The following is a 23,225-nucleotide window of genomic DNA, read 5'->3' as shown; positions in this document are numbered from 1 at the left end:
GCGCACCTGGCTAATCCCACGACGGGACTGACAGATCTAGTCTGCCGGCCCGATCGCGGGCGCGCTGGACGGCCAGGATTTGATCCTCAAAGACGGGACTTCGCATTTTCGCTCACCGTGAAAAGAGAAAGACGAAGAAAAGAATCGCCTGTCCCGATTTTTCTACTTGAAGGTAAGTGCACTGACTGGCTCTATCATGATTTCTGCACCAAGCCGTAACTAATGTGCAACGTTACATTACCTTTTTCTAACATGACAGCGTAGCACTCAACATGCATTCGATTAGATCAGACAGACGTATCACTAATGCAGTGGCCACCAAAGTATGCTTCGATTGTTCTTAGTGCGCTTGCCGTTTGACAGGCATCGCCTCGGTACTTACACGACTGTCCAGTTGTTGCCTTCGACACCGATACTCGAACGCGATTTAGTTTTTGGTCTGGGAAGGCATTTTAGCGGTGTCCGATTGAGAAGAAAAGCGCTCGGTTAAAGTGGCCCGTAATGCAGCGGCAACACGCAGGTGCCTTCTGTTGTGTCGGCAGCGGCTGGCGGCGGGGGCCCGGCGTCCGGAGAGAGCGCGGCGAACCCTCGACGACGCCGACGCGAGAGAGGGAAGCGCAGAGGCGACCGCTCTTGAGCGAACCACACAAAAGACTCAGCCGGCAAGTGGCCGTTTAATGCAGTGGCCTGCCAGATGTCACCACCTCATTGGTCGAAGCCAAACACATGATCGAAAGGGGGTGCGCCATCTAGCCAAACCAGACCACAACATTATTGGGCAGTTAACAGGAGGTCTCTCAGAGGGAGACACTATACCACACCTTCATTTGCTGCTTGTACGTAGAGCCTTAATCCAACGCTAGTTCAACTCGAAGTGAGTTGCCGTGAGGTGCTCTTTAGAACTGACTCTACGCAAATGGGCACCATTCAGTTATCGCTCTTTTTTGATACACTGCTGGCCTTTGTAGATTCTCCTTGTGACGTTTCCCGGTTAGGACTGGTACTTCTTTATTATTTGCAAACATTACTCGTGTCTTCGACGTGACAGAAAGTTCAGTGGCTACCTGTAGTGTAATTAGGTGACAGCACCGTCTTCGTAGTTTCTTTTTAATTTGGGGACTCGCGGCACTGTTCGATATAGGCGCTTTCATTCTGCGAATAAGATCACTGGAATATCAGTGTTGTCTTTGTTACTTCTTGCTTCTATTCTTGTTTCCATTTGCGCTCTAAGTGCATTGAGACATTACCTCAAGCATGTCACTTCACTTTTGTAAACAGGCATACTAGCGAAAATAACGATGTCTTCTGGAGTTCTGTCTTCTGATGTTCTTTATCTTCGCAGCCAAACGATGGCTGATCGCGGTGAAATGGCACCTGGACATTTAAGCAAGCTGACCCTAGAACTCGGCCGCGTCAGCCCCGAGCGCCTCAGGCAGCGTACAAGCTCCATTGCGCATCAGGCCGAAGACCATTCGGGCAACTTCCCCAAGTCACCGACGGGACTGGCCATGCTGGAACACTCGCCCGCCATGGCCCAAGCAGATGCTGCCATGGACTTCTACCTTGGTGCCCTGGGTGCGGGACCCTATCAGAATGCCTGCGTGTTCTTTGGTATTGTCGCCCTGTTCACACAGGTATGGCACCTACGTAGGAGACAGCGAGTGTAATATGCGCTCTCTTACAACCGCGATTGCATGGACTTGACTACAGCATGCGGCATGGCATTTGAAATGTGCGGTGTTTACGCAAACTGAAGTATCGCGCATCGAAGCGTTATAATATTTGTTAAAACCCCTTATTAGTCAATACTTAGTACACATTTATTTATAGGCGTATCCTTTAACAAGCAAGGACGAGGTGTCCACACCGCAAGCGTATGCGAGGGAGTGTAAATGGAATAAACGTAAGACAGTATTTGCGCCAACGCCGTGCAAATTTTGTATTAGCTCTCGTCACGTAACGTGGCCTCTTTATGGTTGGAAAATCGTATTATAATTATATAATGCTAACGCAGTAAACTTTTGCTGCATTCTAACGCCAAAGAAATTGCATTGGAAATATTTTATTGTTTTTCTTTCTTAAGAAAGTCAGTTGCGTTCTGCTTTGCAGATTTGTCTTCGTTTGATGATGATGATTACGGACATGACGCTAGGAATCCCCTTTGCAGAGGGAATTTGGCACGTGTCACCAGGATTGCCCCTTTTTTTGGGACAATCTTCGTGATTGGTGAAACCTTGGTGAAAATTGATTTCGTTTTTTTCTTTTTGTCTACAATATTCCAGACATCTCAGAGCAAATACATTTTTGTTTTCTCCGGCACTCAAGTAAGCCCAAAGAGCTGCATGACACCATTCATCACTGGTTGGGTACTACCATATCCTAGCAAAATATTCCCAGTGCTTATAGCATCATTCAGCACTTTTCACAGAACGCTTCGTCTCCGTCGTTCCGGACAGGTAATTTACCTGTGCGTCCTTGACTTACCGTCTAACACATCTATTCTAGGTTCCTGCCTGCTACGTGCTATTCCACGATACTTGCAGGGAGGCAGTGGTGCCACAATCCAAAATATTTCGCCCTATGATATGCGCACCGCAGTAGGGTAGCTATTATATATATATATATATATATATATATATATATATATATATATATATATATATATATATATATATATATATATATATATATTACCGCACCGCAGTAGGGTAGCTATTATATATATATATATATATATATATATATATATATATATATATATATATATATATATATATATATATATATATATATATATATATACTAGCTACCCTACTGCGGTGCGCATATCATAGGGCGAAATATTTTGGATTGTGGCACCACTGCCTCCCTGCAAGTATCGTGGAATAGCACGTAGCAGGCAGGAACCTAGACTAGATGTGTTAGACGGTAAGTCAAGGACGCACAGGTAAATTTCCTGTCCGGAACGACGGAGACGAAGCGTTCTGTGAAAAGTGCTGAATGATGCTATAAGCACTGGGAATATTTTGCTAGGATATGGTAGCAAAATATTTCGCTCTATGATATGCGCACCGCAGTAGGGTAGCTATTATATATATATATATATATATATATATATATATATATATATATATATATATATATATATATATATATATATAATAGCTACCCTATTCGCCCCTATATATATATATATATATATATATATATATATATATATATATATATATATATATATATATATATATATATATATATATATACGGCGCTCCGCTGTGGAGCGCCAGGTTGCTGGTTCTATCATTGACGCAGAGCCTGCATTCAGATGGGATGGAAGACAGCAAGGTCCCTGTACCAAGCATTGGGTGCATGCTGCATAGGTTTAGTTTGTCTGCAAACTTCTTAATCGTTGCCGATTACCGAGTTCCCGGAGCAGTGGCCGGCGGTGGTAACGCTGGTAGCGACATCTCGTGGCGCTCTGCCAGAGTTAAATGTGCGATAAATTCTTGTGTCGCCTCAATTTTATTGTCGAAACAAAGAGATTTCGCAAATGTACACCATTTGAACCACTGTGTCACAATCAGCGCTTTACACCAACAATCGAATGTAATATTATAGGTCGCTGCAGTTTTGCGCGCTCTCTGTTTAGACAGTGCGTCACCAGATGGCGCTACCAGGCTTGTTGCAGCCATGCACCTGTCCGGGAACTCGGTTTTCCGCAAACGTAAAGACGTCTGAGGACCAACGAGAACATTCTGTTGAAGAGAAGCGAAAGAGAAAATTGACTTCACCTCTAAAAGTAAGCGAAGGTTTTTTTAAAGAAGGCGCCATTCCACCCTGTGAACGCGGTTGACCAGCTAAGCTGCTATGATGGTATAAAGTATGTTGGTAGAGAGTTTTGTTGCTATATAACTATACATACAAATATGCATATGTAATTTATACAAAATACAAGGAAATATTGGGCGCGCACAACGTTACGCACTACATCATATCTACACCGAGCGAGCTACCACCGCCGGGTTTTCATCCCACCTACATTAAGAGGCAGGACAAAGAACAGACAGCACGACCCATGGCGAGTCGTGCTCTCTGTTCCTTATCCTGCCTACTATAAGAGGCTCATAGCTACAGTAATCCCGGCCCAACCAGCTAAGTCTAAGCCAGTGTTAACGTAAATGTTGACATTACACACACACACACACACACACATATATATATATATATATATATATATATATATATATATATATATATATATATAGTCTGTGCTCTTGAAGTTCGTGTCTGAGACGCCATGGACAAGGGAGACCGTCTACACGAGTTAGTTTTCATTTCATTTCATTTTTATTTCCTTAAAGACCCCCTGCAGGGGGTTTTACATAAGGGGTGGGTTTAACGTGAGAAAGTAAAACATTCTTTTTTTTTTCATGATGACAGGTGGGATGTAACTTTTTCTAGGAAGGCTGATGGACAGGTGATGGCTACAATTTCATGGGGAAGGTCGTTCCAGTCGCTTGCTGTTCGGAGGAAGAATGACTGGGCAAATGTAGTCGTACGGGCACGTAGGCGTGAGACTTTCAGCGGATGACCAATTCGGCGAGACGTGCGTGATGGCGGTGCGCTGATGTATGGCTGCTGTCTGAGCTGGGAATAATAAAATTATTGTTAGGAATGTCCAATTAGTGTTAGGAATGTCCAAATACACACACACACATATATATATATATATATATATATATATATATATATATATATATATATATATATATATATATATATATATATATATATATATATATATATATATACCATGGCCGGACAGGCCGCCGTTGGGATCAGAACCTGGCAACGTTTAACGCTAGGACGTTATGTAGTGAGGCGAGACTAGCAGTGCTATTGGAGGAATTAGAGGGCAGTAAATGGGATGTGATAGGGCTCAGTGAAGTTAGGAGAACGAAAGAAACATATACAGCGCTGAAAAGCAGGCACGTCCTGTGCTACTGGGGCTTAGCGGAGAGACGAGAACTAGGAGTCGGATTCCTGATTAATGCGGATATAGCTAGTAACATAGGAATTATATAGCATTAACGAGAGGGTGGCAGGCCTTGTTGTGAAACTTAATAAGAGGTACAAATTGAAGATTGTACAGGTCTTCGTATTCCGAGAATACCCCCGTGGCTTTTCCCTAAACCTGTCGTTACATTGCAGATCCCTGTAATTACTCAAATGTCATCCGTTGCATCTATTGGCCTCAGGCAATTCACCCTGTTGCACATTTTTGCAAAGCACGGAGGTACTGTACACGTGTATACCTATGGCTCTGTCATTCCATATGCCTCCACTACAGCTTTCGTCATTCCATATATGTTCCTTACTCGGCAGTTTAAACTAGACCATAGCTCAACATCAAGTGCCGCAGAACTTGTTGCTATCCGGGAGGCACTTCGATTTCTCTCCGAGGAGCTTCCTCACGCGTGGACGATATTCTGCGATTGCACGCCAGCTCTTCAAACAATTGACTGTGTCCTCAGACGGGGCCCGTATTATTTCATGGCTATAGAAATTACAGAGCGTCTCGACCGCGCAACTAGAAATGGCCACAATGTTACCTTTCAGTGGATACCCTCACACTGTGGCCTGATCGGGAACCAACAGGCAGATGCTGAAGCGAAAACTGCTTTTGATAATGCTTGTGAACTACGCATTCCGTTCTCACAAACAGACACAAACACCCTACTTCGTCGCGTAAACCGCAACTCTGCGTTGGAACACTGGGCCCAACCAGATCGGCGACACAATCGATTACACAAATGAGACCAGGAAATGAAATTTCGTATGCCTCACAAGCTCAAAAGAAGCCACACGAGCATGGTGCACCGGATTCACCTTGGTGCCGCATTAACCAACCGTTCTAGACATATGATAAGTGCCAGTGATACTAGCCCAAGCTGTGAATGCTGTCAGATGCCAGAAACACTTGAACATATATCTTGTGTGTGTCCCACTTACGCGCAAGAACGACAGCATCTTGTCTCTTCTATTGCAAAGATCCATGAGAGACCGCTATCAGACGAGTTTCTTTTAGGTCCTTGGCCTAAGGCAAACAGCGCAGCCCTGGTAACAAGAGCCGCTATAGCTTTTCTCCAAGCCACTGGACTGGACGCATGGCTTTAGAGATGCCACAACTCTGTGAATTTGTGTATACACATCTCTTCCTTAACCATTATCATTCATCAGCCCTTTCCCGCCCCGTCCCTTTTCCCAAGTGTAGAGTAGCAGGCCAGAGCGACTTATAGCTCAGGCCGACCTCTCTGCTTTTCTGTAAATCTCTCTCTCTCTCTCTCTCTCTCTCTCTCTCTCTCTCTCTCTCTCTCTCTCTCTCTCTATCTATCTATCTATCTATCTATCTGTCTGTCTGTCTATCTATCTATCTATCTATCTATCTATCTATCTATCTATCTATCTATCTATCTATCTATCTATCTATCTATCTATCTATCTATCTATCTATCTATCTATCTATCTATCTATCTATCTATCTATCTATCTATCTTTCTCTTTCTCTAGTCGGCTTGCACTTCGTGCGTGACGTGAAAGGTGGATGCCTGCTTGTAACACGAGCTTGTTGTTGCAGGAGTTGCACTACTTCCTGCCCGAGGTGGTGGCGGTGCGTCCCAAGTTCTGGTGCAGCGGCACAAATGTGTCCCTGGGAAAGCAAAACCCGTGCCTGGAGCCCGGCACGAACAACAGCTGCACTTCTTGGGAGTTCAACCTGCGCGACAGGAAGGTGTCCATCGTCAGTGAGGTTAGTAAGGCTTGCTGCGAGCCAGGGATAACACATCAATCGCGGTCCCATGAGGTACAGGTGCTTTTTTTTCACGCAGGCTTTTCCTTAGTTTCAGGCAGCCTTTAGCAACTTTAATCATTACTCACGTCAATATCGGCTTTTTTATTCATTCCCAACTGAAGGTCGGGTCCTCAATGTCGAATATACTTCATGTTTCCCCATTCAATCACTAATTACGACGAAATGTCGAAAAAGAAATGTGTTATAGCCACATCAGTTTGCTTCAAGGTGCTCCAGAATTTCTTGAAAGAAAACAAAGATACGGTGGGAAGATCACTCCTGCATTTTTTCAGCCAGGCTTCGTAATCACAGGGTAATGACATTTCGAATCAGTAAATGCGCGGTAAAGTCGCATTTATTTATAAAAAATTGGTAATCACTGGCTTAAGTTTATTTATTAACTAACACAACATATTTCTTAACTAAGTCCTGCGGTTTTACGTTCCAAGACAACGATATGATTAGGAGGCAAGCCGTAGTAGAGCAGATCGGTTAAATTTTGACCAGCTGGGGTTTTTTAACATGCATCCAATGCATGTTACACCGGCGTTTTTGCATTTCGCCCTCATGGTAATGGAGCCACCGTGGCCAGGATTGGATGCCTCGCCGTCGAGCTTTGCGGGGTGAGGCCAAATACACTACACCGCTACGGCAGGTGAACATAAGTATTGACTGAAAGCATGAAGAGGAACTAAATATTGCTACTGCATCACAGCTGACGGAATGTGGCACCTCGAACACATCCAATCAAACATGGCAATACCATAGAAACGTGTTCAGGTGGAGCAGTGCTCATCAGTATAAAGTGAATTGGTGCGACATTGGGCAAGCAAACGGGTCAATGTACTCTCACTTCAGTTACCGATTTCTTTTCTTTAGCAGACTACTGAACGGAATTGGCAAAAAAGAGAGAATTAATTCGCGTCCACAAATATCAACACCGCCACAGATGGGGGTAACGACGCGGCGGAATATTCTGGTGCCTCTGAAGCAGGCGGCTCAAACTATGACCTTACGAATTCAGCGCAATAAGTGATAAATATATTTAAATGATTATTTATTGTCTCTGGCCTTCAAGGCCAGATACATTACAGAGTACTGTGGTTAAAATACAACAAACAAATGAGTAATAAAGCCACGTATAGCCACAGTGGCGCAGCATACAGTGTTAGCTAAAGGATTTGCATCGGCGGGCAACTTACAAACGAACGAATGAAAACGCACAAGTAATGTGGCATAAAGTATAAGTGGCTGCCTTGTACAATACGTTAGCTAAAGAATTCTTGAAATGACCAAGAGTAATTGGAGATCGCAGGGAGAGGCCTTAGTCCTGCAGTGGAGATGAAATAGGATGGTGATGATGAAATACAGGGTGTTTTTATTATTTTTTTAAAGTTAAGAAATATAGGAATGCCACATAGCTGGACAGAACAAAGGTAATGCTTTTTGTCATTTCTTGTAGATACTTAAACTAGGTTTTTTTATTCCGTGTAATTAGATAAACAGCCTGACTTAATTAATGACCTTCTCAAATAATATAGTTGCATGAACAGTGTCAGTGAAAAAATTATAGAACGAGATGAAAAACTCCGATACAGAATTCACTGGCTCAATACGTTCTACATGAAAGCGTTTTTCCGACCGTGAAAGGTGCCCGCGAATACACGCAAAGTTTACACGCCATTTTGCATGTATTTGCGAGCTTTCACGCTCGAAAAAACACTTTTATGTAGCACATATCGAGTAACAGAAAGCCACACAGGGAGTTCTTCATGCGCGTCTACAATTTTCTCACTGACACTTTTCATGTATTTATAATATTTGAGAGGTTTATTAATTAATTATGTCTGATTTTTTAATTAGGCGGAATGAAAGAAACAGTTTGAGTGTCTTCATGCGACGGCAAACAATATTACCTTGGTTTTGTCGAGCTACGTGGAATTTTCGTACTTTAAAACTCTGGCTAAAATTAGTTGGGACACCTCTATAGGGAAGACCGATCTGGTAACTTCTTAGTAAAGCTTGAATTATGTGGGGATAAAATTCTAGGCGATTAACCAATTCTGACTACTACAACAGGTTCCATTGAAATAACGAGACTGCTGAGTAACTTAGAGTTATATTTCCCATGGGCTCAAGCTTTTCGAAGTAATTCACAATGGAAAATCAATTCTGCGGAAGCCCGCAAGGTGGAGGAAAGTATATGAAAGGGAAAATTGCCATCCACCCAATTGTAGCACGAAGCTATAAAGGAAACCGGTACAGTTTTTCTCAGAAAGAAAGCCTTGCAATTTATTAAAAAATCGTCCTGTTCCGGGACTCGAACCTGGGACCAACGCCTTTCCTGGGTGGTCACTCTCCCATCTGAGCTAACCACGAGGCAGGGGAGGCTGGACGTGATTTGTGTAACCATGACCTATAGAGAAAATGTGATGGCCTCGGAAAGCATGCCATGATCAGCTAAGCACTGCTCCGACTGTGCACAATCAATAAGCATGCATAATGCACTCTACGCTGTGCTACGGTGGCCACTCTCGTTCGTGCTTATTGCCTCTAGCAAGGCGGAGGCGACCGACTTCGCCTTTGGAGAGCCACCTCAACTCCAGAAACCTAAGTACATAATCTGCACGCGTATAACGAGGTAATGGGTTTCTTTAAAGTGATGAGGATAACTTCTTATATGAAGGGTAAATTCTTTTTTCTGCGATCTGCTAAGCTATGTACCTCTCGCCTTCGTTAACTCTCCATGGTCTCCATTGCTGGTAATGCTTCAGTGTTTTGTTGTACGCTCTTTGTTGTGAAAGACATCACAGCAAGCGGCTCGTGTCAGACACATCACGTGCAAACGCTACTTAAGCCTTGCTTAACGCAAACAGCTGTCTTGTGGATGTTAATGCCGGCGGCATATTCTGGTTCTTCACACTTATGTTGCAATTTTAACGAGCGTCTGCACGCTCTGCAGTGGGAGCTGGTGTGCGGACGAGCCTGGTGGATCGAAAGGTCGTCACTCACCTACACTCTCGGCGCCATTGTGGGCATCATACTGGCAGGCATACTGAGCGACAGGTGAGGCCCGCTCTCCCTATTTGCTCAGCTGGTGGACCGTAACCCTTTCGGTCATGCATAAAGATGGACTATGGATAATTCTATCAAAGCTAAATATGTGTTCACAAGGCGCTGCAGAATCAATTGAAGGAAAGTCACGTTGGCAGGATGGTTCTCGGTGCATTCTCCCAGTGGGTGTTCATAATTAAATACTAGTAATAAAATGTTGATTAACCGTACAGTCAGTCATGTTGCTCCTTTTCATGAGACCAATTGATTCGTCGGAAGAAAGCACATACAGGACACATGCATTAGCCAAACGTCGCTGGCTCTGCTCAAGAGTCAAGTGAATTTGCTTGAACAAACTGGCATCCAACCTTAGCCAAAGCGCCGCAACCTCACCCTCAGCTCAGCCAAAGCCTTAGACAAATTGCAGGGAAAAGGCAAACTTGGCGTGCCTTATAATCACGAGCTGCGGAAAGATTAATGCAGAAAGCGTTTCGCTCATAAGAACCACTCGTTCTTTATTGGCGGCGACTGATACAGGGAGCAGCGCTTTTCTCGTAAGAATTAAAGACATTTTGCACTTGGTGCTGCTTTGGTCTCGCTCAACTCTCGCGGCACAATCACAACAATTCTTGCTCCCGGTCGTTCAAATTATGCATCTGGCGCAGTTCCTTGCCGCATTGTCAAGAAACAAAATGCGAAGGCACCTTCGTCAGCACCCTCTTGGTGCCGATTATTAGTTATTGGTGCTGCATACGACGCAGCATGCATGCGTATTAAAATAAAGCATTGGCTACTTTCTCACGTCGAAAGCTCAGTATATAGCGCTTAGTGAACTTGCGTGGGCCTCTAGGCGTCTGGTAAATCCATTCGTACAGCTTGGCAGCATTTAGCAGACGACTGAGTTCCACCGTCTTACTGCCCTGGCGCGCGGACTGCTGAGGTGCGCACTCGCACGTAACTTTTATTAGAAAGGCTTTTGAGAGCGCGATCATGGGCTTGTCGCAGGTTTGGCCGTCGAACTTCGCTACTGATATGCCTGCTGCCGATGAGTGCCGCTGGTTTGTCTCTGTCCATGGCGTCGTCGCCGTACCTCTACACTGTGCTACGCTTCTGCGTCGCCGTTTTCGTCACGCCCATCGCCGTCATTTCGACCGTACTGAGTGAGCGCAGGTTGCATTCCTCTCGCACTAAATGTTGTCACGTGTCACGAAGAAGCAGCCCACGTATACACGGAAAGTGCCTCGAACGGCCAGTCGCGCGGCAATTTCGCGTGTATTCGCGGGATTCCTTCATGCTCGGTGAAACACTTTTATGTAGCACCTGTTGAGAAACAGAAACCTGCATCGGTAATTTTTCATGTTGCTCTACAATTTTCTCATGGACCCTTTTTGTCTAATTATAATGTTTGATAAGTTGAATAATACATTAAGACTAATGTAATTAGGCTGAATGTAAAAAATGATCTGAGCATCTCCAAGCGAAGGCAAACAACATTACCTTGGTTCAGCCCGGTTATGTGGCATTTGCGTATTTGGGTAATGATAGTGCATTATAGTTGGGGCACCCTGTATAACAACGCTGGCAGCGCCATCGCGTGCCACAGTTTAAAGACAGAGAACACGGCTGTGATTACAGTAAGCGACCATGTTTTACTTACCTGTTGAAGCAAAGTGCCAGCCATGGCATATTCATTAGCATGCATCCCTATTGTTCATCTGCTACAGCACTCATGTAACAGGAAAAAGCGTTCTAACGCTTCGATATAAATTCTGAGGCTTTAAGCTTTAGTACCTTCGCTGGCTGAACGTCGGGACGCATGCTGGCCTGCATTTCAGATGCACGGAAGAAAGCGTACCGAGTTTGCGTCTTCGCCAACCAGAAAAAACCGCTCATTCAACGCGCTATTGCGCCCATGTGTTCATGCAACAGATTGTCGCCGCACTCCCAGCACTGCAACGGGCCACGTTCAACGTGGCAACCTTTATACAGGCGGCAAATTTTCGGTGATCCTTGCGTCGCCCCATGGCGTATCCGAATCTGCCGGCCGCCACATGGCATGATGGAAACGGTGGTCTTTAAATTCGTGCCTTAAAGGTCAATATGTATACGGGAAAGCTAAAGCTCTCGACTGAGGCGCGTGTATTCTAGCATCGTGCAGACCTCCTTTGCTGCGCTTTTCGCGCAGTCTCCGAAGTGGTAGCTCCCCGCGATCTCGCCGTGTACGTGATGGCCATTCAGCTGGGCAACAGCGGAGCCAGCATGGCGCTAGGGTGGTTGCACCGCACTTCTGCTGGCTGGAGGTTCGTCATCGTCATTGCCATGATGCCTGTCTTACTGCTCTTCTTCCAGTTTGGGTAAGTTCCCGCTGTCGATAGTGTACGGTAGTATAGATATAAAAATATTGCGATCCGGCCGTCTGATGTTCGCCATTTATTGATTGCAGCATAAGCATTGTCACTGGCTAATTTAATGCGGGATGCCTATGCCATCTGGAGATCTATACTTCAATAGCAAGACCGAAACTGCGTCGTCCGGCGAAATCTGGCATAACATGCTTCGGCGCCTGAAAACATTTGTTATCAACGTAACATTTCATGTAGCCTCTTCCCTGTGACGAACCGAGCGTGTGCGACAGTTAACCGCACGCGATCGCCTTTTTACGGTATTACCCACGTATTATTCGGCAACTGGCTATTAACATAATTAAAAGGGGGGCGATAATAGTTCTGTGAGCATCTGCCGGGATGCCAGTGGTGCTTGCGCTTTCGTCGAGGGCTACCAGCCTAGGCCCGGTCGTGACCTTTGCCTGCCAACAGATTCCAACATAACGCTCACCGTTTGCATGATTGTCCCAAATTCTTGCGTTCTACCTAATTGTTGCCGCCTGCTCAATTGTACGATAATGTTTTATCAAATGACCCTTTAACAGGCGTCGTAAAAAATTTGTGGTTATACAACACAAAGTCGTGAAGTGCTGTCCTCAGAGCTCTCTACAGCGACAAGGTTCTTAAAGGCAAAAAAGCGGAGAGACCACGTCTCTCTGAAAAGTAGTCCACAGAGCTCCAGGAAAAAAAAAGAAAGCATCACTTGGTGTTTTCGCTATGTTAATCGTATTCATGGTACAGATCCCTTGTGCTTTCATGCAACGAGTCTTGGGGTACTTCCGCTTTTTCAGCAATGTCCCAGAGGCCCTCCTCGGCAAGTGCTTCTATACGGCAGCCACTGCGTTGCTCCCCTCGGGATTTAAAGCCGGTGCCCACGCGAAATTGAAAATTGAAAAGCACATTGTGCTTTTCATTTTTTCTGAACAGCCAATGGTATAGAATTGGGTTATGTCTCTAAATCCTGACGAAGCATGGTATTGTAAACAAAAGGACTGCGTGACATCAGCCACAAGAAGCGTCATGTTATTCTGGTGAAGCTGACAGGTCATCGAACTGCTGCAGGCAGTATCCTAAGCACAAGCTTCGCAGGCTCCCCCGCTATGTGTCTAAATCATATATAAAATGGCATTCACAACATCTGTATTGCTATTCACTGGCTGAGCAATTTCTCTCGCAGAAAACAGATGGTCTCCCAATATGGAGATTTTCATTTCATAAACAATCATACCATTATGGCTTGTTCAAAGCTTTCCAAAGCGTGGCTTGTACTCCACAAATGTAGAGCATTTAAGGCGGTTCTACCACATCTTTATATACCGGATGCCCATAGCGTGATCCCCAAAACGGTTTTGGAAAGCTTTGAAATGTTTCTGCGTCACTGTCACCAAACTTCGCGCAGAAATTATTGCAGCATTATTTTTTGCCCACTGAGAATAGCGTCAAAATCAGACGATAGCACTCAGAAAAAAATTCCCAATTCCGCCGGAAAGGCGAAGCCCCGATTGCGATAGCAAATTACACCCTACATTTGTCTTTTACAGTTCCACGTCCGAGTCTCCACGCTGGCTGGTGCGCACGCGTGATTACAACCGTGCCCAGCGGATCTTACTCGGCGCGGCGCGCAAAAACGGTCTTGAAGCCATCCGGGCACTGAACCTGTGGACCAAAGCGCGTGGAAGACTTGAAAATCTGGTGAGCACTTCGAAGATCCCGCGCAGCACTCTTTACTTACACTTTGGAGATGCAGTCAGTGTCAGAAGCTCTTGTGCCGGGTAACGGAAAGCTAGCAGGACGGGCGTCCGAAGAAGCGATTGGTCTTTGAAGCTATAAGCAAGGGGTGATGTGTTTGGGCGAGGGGAGTCCAACTATTTCTGGAACGTCTCGATTGTGCCTACCATGCGTCTTGTGCCGGTAAAACTAGACAAGTGGTTCAGAAGAGGATGAGGACAAAGTCATCAACAGTAGGCAAACAAAGGAAGTATAAAGCTATAGACAACGTTTTGTCCAGGAGGCGTCGGCTGCACCCTGAGGCCTTTCTTTTTTGTTCGCCCGCTGTTTACACTCGCCAGTTATTCGCCTTCTAGCCAATGCTATTGAAGGCGGTAGGATGACGTGTCCTGCCGACGACGCAGTTTCACTGTGCGTCGGCCAGGAGGTACTTGTAAGCACATCATTTTTGAAAACGTTTCAGCCTTGCTTTCAACGAAGGTTCCAGAAAGTTTTATTGAGCTGATGACGTATACTTGTGTGTAAAGGTAAACGGCGTGAAACAAGTGGTCGTGTAACAAAGATGGTGCATGCGCATGTTTTATAAATAGTCCACGCAGACGTTGTCTTCATTAGCAGGCCGTAACATATACAACATGGCATGGTTTATCATTACGCAAGCATGCACTACCAACATGCGCCCGCAGGCACGGTATATCGATAAATGGATGCAGCTACGGGCCAACACAATTGCTCATGAAGTGTTCGTCGGGATGTGGCAGCATACAAATAAATATGTCGTCTAGTTTTCTCTGTAGATTGCTTTTATTTTGAACAATACGTAGTTCGCGCAGTACCCTTGTTTGGGTACTAGCATGGTGAGGGTGCGTCCGCGACCTCACCATGCTAGTACCCAAACAAGGCGGTCTTGATGGCGTCGGTGCAGCATAACATGACTCGTAAATCCTTGTGCTTTCTGACGGGGACTGCTTTTCACCGGATTCTCACTGATTCGTCGCACCGTTCAAGACGCGGCTGTCATGCTGTCATGCTGCCACATTCATTGGTAACGTATCGTTTCTCGACGTGCTAGTGCCCTGAGATCGTGCCCAAGATGACGCCAATGTAAAATATCTATGGGGAACGAGCACTGGCTAAGAGATGCTACGACCGTTTGAGCCTGCAAGTAAAATGTGCCGACAAGGTCCGGTGGGAAAGCCATGGAAATGGAAACACTTATTGAACGATTACGGACTCGCGCCTGTACCAAACTTTACTCTGTAGCTTGATGCGTCCAGCCAAGCTCAGCCATGCATGGCGACCTTCTTTGTGAGCTGCATATGCGTTCCGAAGCTCTAGTGCACCGGTGCTCCCTCGGTTCACATGCAGAACACGTGCGTCCCAAGATGAGTGATGAATTTCTTGACGCGAAGTCACAGCATGTGGAACTGAAAATCTGTTTCCTCTGCCTGCGAGGCTGTTTGTTACGGCGTTATTTACACGCGAAGTCTCAGCGTGGGTTACCCGTAGGGAAAAAATCCTACAAAGACGTTCCCAGCGTTGATTGTTAGCTGTTCCGTGACTGTTGATTGTCACGCATAAGCTGTGACTCATAGCAGTGGGCACGCTCTGCTGGAGGGCTACGACAACCACTTCACAGCAACAGAAAATAGTTCTCTGAGAAAAAGAACACCGTTAAAGTACATTGAAAAATCGCACTCGATGTCGTGACCTTCGAGTGTCGAATGCCGATTCCATGCTTTCCTTCTGCCATGATTCGTTTATACTCGAGTTTGGTTTGCTGCCATTCAAAGTAGCACTAACCATGCAGGAGGGACCGAGGTGAACAGAAAATTTTCTGGTAAAAACAAATAATCTGTTGGAGGGTACAAACACGACAGACAGCAACAAGTACCAAATAGTAGCATATCCGTATATTTGATAGAGTAGTTGTCTACAGCGTTTGTGTTTTTTGTAGTTCTAACCTGTGTGCCTGAAATATGAAGCATGGCAATGTCTGACTAGAGCATAGCACCCCTTAATGAGTGATGGAACTAAAATGATATGAATAATGTTAAGGGATACCAAGTCGGTGGTATGGATTAGACTGCAAGCTAACGTAGCGCATATTGTATCTTAGTTCAAAGAACACGAACTTGAGTTGGGAAACTTACGATAAAATAGTTGCCTGTTCAAGTAGCTGAGGTCGGCAGCGTATGATATTGTGTGTGTTAAAGGCGCATTGAATGAAGAAATTAGCGGCTGTTATCGTCAGATTAAAACTGATCCCGTAGCTTTTTCTAGAAAATTCCTTGAGGAATCAAAAACATAATATTTGACGCTGTGTCTGCTGGAAAGAAAACCATAGTATCGACAATGATATCTATAAATTGTGCTACCAAATTCCGCTGTTGCTATACGAAGACACAGGTGCAATTATTGTAGTCGCAGTGAGTACTCCCAGCCGGGAGTATCAAAATAACGAGGATGTGTTGGCAGTTGTCCTGCATGTGTTCTGCTAACCACATTTCACATTCTCTGCTTTTCGTGCCATGAATTTAGATCGAGAGCTTTTCTTCGATTTACCTCCGCCGCTTTCTAATAAGTATGTTACTCTTTTGTATCTTGTGTTATTTGAATAACTTCGATACCTGTATTACATACATTAGTTTCTACTTTTTGATGCTGTGGAGTTGTATATGTTTCTCGTGTATCTATTTGTAGATTTTTACTTGTATGTAAGCTACTTGATGTTGTGTCAGTAGGAGACGGATAGTGGAACAGACTCAATGTCTGGATTATTTTTCTACTTTCGGCCGGTATAGAATAGAAAAGTTTTATTTGTAATATCTAAGCAAATATTTTTAAAAATCGGTAAAAAAAAAGAAACTCCATTCGGCGCAGAAAGTTCCGTAAGTTCCGAATCAATGGTACATCGTGGCTGTCAGACAGATATGCAAGATAAACACGGGATAAACACGGGATTTTATCCTCTTCCCAGTATGGTTTCATCCCGGGAAAAGGTACCCAATCGCTTCTTGAAGATCTCTCTGACGTGTTGAACTTGTCTTTCGAACGTAATCAGATCGTATGTGCCGTCCTCCTTGACGTCAGCAAAGCTTTCGATAGCGTGAGTCATGGTATTCTACTAACCAAGCTTTCAATATTAGGATTTCTTGGCACATTCCTGACGCTTCTGGAAAACTATCTACATCACAGGCGCCAGCAGGTTTCACTAGGGCTGGCTAAAAGTGATTTGCTTGTAATAAAATCTGGTGTCCCCCAGGGGTCTATACTCAGTCCACTGTTATATAATATTTATGTGAATGACCTTGCTGATATGGTACCTGTAGGATTGTATCAGTATGCAGATGATACTGCCATTATAGCTCAATCAACAAACTTTAGGCATGCTATTACTTCCTTACATGCAGTGGCTACTAAGGCTATGGACTGGTTTTGTGCTAACTTAATCAATATTAATACATCAAAGACAAAACTTATTTGTTTTCACAATCCTCTAAAAAAATAGACATTGGTTACCCGTTTGTACTACACAATTCAATGTGTTCTCCATGTCTGTGTAAACCTTTAGATTATGTGACTTCTGTAAAATACCTCGGTTTGTACTTTGACAGTGATCTTTCCTGGAACTCCCACTTAGATTATGTATGCAAACGACTTCGTGCGGTATCTTGTGTGCTTTACAGTTTGAGATATTATATGCCCCTGTCTGTTCAAAAAGTTGTGGTACATGCGTTGCGTTATAGTGTATTAAGGTACGGCATAACAGTTTATGGTCATTGTGCAATTCGTTGGCAAACTAGGGTCAACTCTATTCTCCGTTCTGTACTAAAGAACATCAGGTATGATTTAAATCTTCATGAGAAAAGTGACGTTTTCAAAACCTCATTTATGCCTGACTTTAATCAACTACTGCTGGAAACCGTTGTGCTAAACCACTACTGGGAAAGTAATTTCAGGGTGAAGTACGTTCCCTCACGTTGTTTGCGGCCTAAGAATCTTTACGTCATACCCAGGCGTTGTACAAGATATGGCAGGAGAATACGAGACGATTATGTTCCTGTATATTTTAACAAGTTGTCTCAAACCGCCTTGCGCGCTCGAACAAAATACAAGTTAAAAAAGGCACTCAAGCAAATTGACTAGTCGCCTCAGGGAATCATTAGTTTTTTTTTTTTGCTTCTTCATTTTTTTTCTCATATACTACTTTAAATGTGAAGAGTACATGTCAATTGAATAATTGCTTGTTCCGCTGCCTGCCAGGCACTGCCGCTCAAGCCCTGTGTGGCTTTGGCAGGCCTGTTCGGTACGCTGCTTTTTTGTGACTTTGTGGAATAAAGTATTATTATTATTATTATTATTATTATTATTATTATTATTATTATTATTATTATTATTATTATTATCTTAAAATGCGCAGTCGGGGAGGGGGAGGAATATTTACAAGCCGTAGGGCCTGTTCAAAGTTTTCACGTGTTTAGTTTATTGGAAGCAAACAATACTGCCTTCCGGAACTTTTGTATTATTGTCAAGGTTAAACTGTTTCGAAGAATTTCTTGCGACGTCGCAAGACGTCTACTCGCATAATATGCATTTACAACTTGCGCTGCCAAATACGTCAGCTGCTAGCCACCTCACTTGCACGTGCTCGTGCGTGAGCGCGGTCATGATACTTCGCGCGAACCTAATCGTTTAAAGGTTGATCCCGGTTTGTCACAGGAAACAACATCACCTAAAATGAAACCGCGTCCAATGTACTGGCTTCTCTGGGCGACCTGGCGATGGACTACCGTAATCCTGCTCACTACCTGGTAAGGACTCACCAACTTGTTTTCTGCACTGATAAATGCTTAACTGTCCGCACTTTTGCACGATCCCAGACGTTCAATCTACGAGCGCGAACAATAAAACAAAAACATCTAGAGATTGAAATGCCTTACGCAATACCCATACAAACACTTAATTCTTGCATGTTTATTCTAGTTATTAATAATTTCACTTCCTATGCCTCAAGGTAAGCAACCTGGTATTTAAGGAGCCCTGAACCACCCTCCAGACATGCTGAAGAAACAGGTTCTACGGATAACATGCGCTGTTGTGAAGATCTGGGCCTAATTTTGCGGTCGTACGAGATGCTTGGATCTCGCAAGCGGAGTGCAAAGCCAGATTTCGCTCAAACGCTTTCTTTTCCACAGAAACTAGCTCCTCAATTTTATCTGGACGCTTGATTTCGTAATATAGCAGATTCCCACAGGCGGCTGCTATTGGGCAATAGCAGCATCAATCAAGTAATGTGTTTGGATCAGTGTGCTTCTTTCTACTGTTACTGTGTATATTTAATGACGCAGTTTATTAAACAGGCTGAGTGAACGAAAATCTGCTTTCGAATTTCGAAAATAACTACGTGCTCACGGAAGAAGCCAACTATTGTCTGATCACAATCGGCTGCGGCCGCCCGAGTAGGAACTAAAACTTTGGCCACCCTGCTTCTTGGTGTCATAGCCGTCACGTCTTCCGAATTTGCACTAGTTCTGAACACAACTAGCCACCAAACAAGTGATACTTAAGATCACACCACACGCACGCTTGCCAGCGCGCGTTCACTCCTTGCCGCTCCTGGTTAGACGCTTTGGCATGCTTCGAATCGTACTGAGCTTCAAGATGCTCAAGTTGGACGTGGCTACTATGCGTTGGTCAAGCAGGTGCTGGACAAAGCCTGTTCGCACCACCTAGCACAGCCAGACAGGGGCATCTGAGCCCGAGTATGCACTCTAGCCCTGCCGTGCACAAAGTAAACGCTGCAGTTGCATGTAGTTGTGTTTTGCTATGTGGCGTAAATACCGCGGCCGCCGCGGGGTGCCGTGACGAGTCAAATGGCTGAGCGCATGGCAGCTCGCTGAGCTCAACAGCGTTTTGGAACGTCGTAGGCGCCATCGTCTAAAATAGTAGTGTCTACGTAAACATCCACAATCAAATTTGAACTGCGCGCCACGGTAAAATTCCTAAGCAGAGCCTTGTGGGCAGTCCCAGCTCCGCTGTCCCTTCGCAGTGGAAGTCATTGGAGAAGGCGCGGAAGCACCGAGGGCGGATGTCTGATTGCCAGTAACTCCGCTTCTGATAAACGCATTCAAGAACTTTTCGTGGCAGACTATTTCTAAAATTGTCTAATTTAACGTCAAATGCATCTCTCGAAAAAGTGGTTCAGGTTACCTCTAAGAGAGATTTAGGGGCTGACAGTTTGCCGGTCTCCCAAAAGTAGAAAACTTGTTTAAATAAGTTCTCGAGTATTACGGGCCAAAACAACTATATAATTATGTGGTGAGGAACTCCGGGTTAATTTCGCCGCTTGGGATTCGCTACCGCATCCGTAAATTCAAGTACTCAGCCGTTCTTGCTTTCTGCCCCCAACGAAATGCGGCAGCCGAGGCCGGGAATCGAGCCCGGAACCTCTTGGTTAGCAGCCCAACGCTGTATCCTCTAAACCACCGCGGTGCGTAACGCTTGATAATGCGACACATGCGCTGAAGCACTGATGAAAAAAAAAACAATGTTTGACTCGGCTGTGACTTCGTTACCGCTTAGTTTTGCTTACTTTTCCTAGCTTATGCGCGTCTATCCATGGTCTTTCCTGTGGCAAAAAATGCTTGGGCTTTAGTAGACAATTGTCAAAGTTTTCTCACCGCATCCGCCCACTTCACTGCAATTGTACCAATCGAATCGGAACGCAGGGCGCGAGCGTGTCTCGACGGAGCAGAATGGTCGAAAGGGAACACCACGTTCCCCAGGAGCGTGTGAGGCATGGCGTGAAAGGAGATGATGATGATCGTGATCTAAAGCAAGGAAATACGCTTGATGTGAAAGGAGAGTGCATTGCCGCAATTCCATGTCACCCTCCCTGTCACTCTCGCAAGCCTGTAGTATGCTCGCGCTCCTTGTTCATGCGAGCTCTCCCCTGCCCTGTAACTGCGTAACTGGCGGTAAGGGTTATCCTGGTGTATTTATTCAACCTTCGGTACTTTATATTAGGTTATAGCGGCGATGCATAGCTGGAGTCTGCAGGTGTTCGTTCAACCTTGTAGCGTCGCTTGTTGGGCTTGGTGGGGGTTGGGCACCATTGCCGCTGCACTTCGCAAGGATTAGATGACAAACGCTTTTCGCACCCACCAAGATCGCCTTCTGAAAAGAGGGCGCACCGAAGCAACATTTCAGTTCCTTTTCAAACAAAACGACAAGCCCTCCCAAATTACTACGTCCTTCACAGTTAAGGCAACACAACTGTTAGAAAATTGTCAGTTTTTCTATTATCCAAATGCCTGGTAAACACGATTGGACCTACCTGCAGAGCATCAAAAATGGCAAGCGGCGACCTCCTCCTCAAACTGACAAAGAAAGATCAACTTGAAAAGTTCGGTGAACTTGCCAGTATCGGTGACATTAGCGTGACAATCTCTGCACATCGCTCACTAAACACAAGCAGCGGAGTAATATCAGAAATACATTTCCTGATCCTTAGTGATGAAGAGATTCTTGAAGGATTCCAAGAACAAAATGTCATTATGGTACAAATAATAACACTCCGGCGAAATGACCAACAGATCCCCACAAAACACGTGATACTCACTTTTGGTACATGTGCAAAGTGCAGTGCCAACAATCCTCAGTCCTCCCTCACCCCCCACACCCCCGATGTGTAAGCTGCAAAGGGAATCATCCATCATTTTCACGATCAAGTCCAAGCTGGAAGAAAGCGAGGCAGGTAATTGCCCTCGCAGTAAAAGAAACGATTTCATTTATTTATTTATTTCATTTTATTTCATTTATGGCTTTATTTGTTACCTCAAATAAGTTATGCCAATGCTGCATAACTTATTTGTTACCTCCAATGAGTTATGCCAATGCTGCATAACTTGGCAATGTGGCGCGGCAGCGGGCAGCACCTTATTGGTTTCAGGACACTACCGGGGGTCACAGTCAGTGGTCCCGTAGCAACTCCAACAACCCCCTGGGTGGCAGCAACTAGTGCTGCTCCACCATCATCCAAGACGGCCCTGCAAGTAGGCGTTCTGCAGGTCCCAAGACTAAACTGAACGCTTCGCGGCAGAAAGCATACGGGGTTGGCACCGAGTGCCTATGACGAATTAGAAATGCACTACGAACAAGTGGGCACTATCGTGCACTATCGTCGTGCTTCGATTCGTGCGAGTCCGATGACTATTCATCCGTATGTGCTGGTAGGTTCACGATGGGCTACGTGTACTACGCGGTGGTGCTCTCGTACATCCGGATGACCTACGTTGTCTTCAACTTTGACGTGCGCGGCGCTCTGGGTCCCCCGACACTGGTGCTCGCTTACCTGCTCGCGGAGACGCTCGGCCGACGCCGCTCAGTGGCTTGGGCGCTCGCTGCCACGGGGATCACGGCCATGCTCGCCTTCTACTTTGCACGTGAGTCCCTCTCGCGAGTGCTTTGTGTCGGCCTCTGCTTTGCGCAAGCAAGGACGCGGCTCAGCGGGTTAATGATACGCACAGCGCCGATAAAGCTGAAGATTACGAAAAGAAAGAAAGTAAATTTCGTACAGAAGAGCTAAAGCCATCCAGGGCTTACTTATAAAAAAAAAAGAACTACGAGTCCAACTCGTCCAGCACTGTTGTATTTTTTTTTTATTAGAGCGTAAGATTTTCTGAGCTGTTTCGTTGTTCTGTGCTTGTTTAAAAGGGACAGACAATTACTGAGAACATGAATCGAGATTGCACCCCGGATGGAAAGACTGCCTGTCGTAGTGCCTAAAACGAGCAATGTTTTTTTTTTCTCATTAAAAGTGGATTTGTTTTTAATTCTTTATTAAAAGTGGTCAAAAATGACATTTGGCGCCACACGCGGCAAAACACTAAGTTGCACAAGAGGCCTATCATGTGACCCTCCTTTGGTGCACACGATTCCTGGGGTACTATTCTGGACACGCATGGCGGCTGCACGGCCGCCATTAGCCGCCATGTTTACTCTCTGATAGGCTGTCGAGAGGTCAAGTGCTTTAAAATTTGTGCCGGGAAGCGGAAGTATTTCGAAATGTCATTTTGCGTTTTCATCAAGATGACGAAACGTGACGTGGAGCTGCAAATTTTATGGACTAATACATTTTCTTGGTCCTTGGCAGCTATATTCCGATGTTAGCGCTTCAAAAAGAATGTGAGTGGTAGCATGCACAA

At 45.0% G+C, this 23,225-nt stretch overlaps 1 protein-coding gene across 1 annotated transcript in view; it reads left to right on the top strand.

Annotated features, from left to right (window-relative positions):
- The window catches only part of LOC139059888 (solute carrier family 22 member 15-like), a 41,156-nt gene continuing 17,931 nt past the window's right edge, over nt 1-23,225 (top strand). Inside the window, exons 1-10 of the mRNA XM_070538420.1 lie at nt 1-172; nt 521-662; nt 1,343-1,634; nt 6,638-6,808; nt 9,813-9,916; nt 10,910-11,064; nt 12,090-12,258; nt 13,830-13,980; nt 18,739-18,830; nt 22,255-22,463. Of these exons, the coding sequence (XP_070394521.1) occupies nt 1,350-1,634; nt 6,638-6,808; nt 9,813-9,916; nt 10,910-11,064; nt 12,090-12,258; nt 13,830-13,980; nt 18,739-18,830; nt 22,255-22,463 (1,336 nt within the window). The 5' untranslated portion in view covers nt 1-172; nt 521-662; nt 1,343-1,349. The remainder of the gene's footprint in view (nt 173-520; nt 663-1,342; nt 1,635-6,637; nt 6,809-9,812; nt 9,917-10,909; nt 11,065-12,089; nt 12,259-13,829; nt 13,981-18,738; nt 18,831-22,254; nt 22,464-23,225) is intronic.

The sequence above is a fragment of the Dermacentor albipictus genome, chromosome 5 (genome assembly GCF_038994185.2).
Source record: "Dermacentor albipictus isolate Rhodes 1998 colony chromosome 5, USDA_Dalb.pri_finalv2, whole genome shotgun sequence".
Classification (NCBI taxonomy): Eukaryota; Metazoa; Arthropoda; class Arachnida; order Ixodida; family Ixodidae; genus Dermacentor; species Dermacentor albipictus.
Note: the sequence above shows the minus strand (reverse complement) of the source record. Positions and strands in the feature narration are given on the sequence as shown.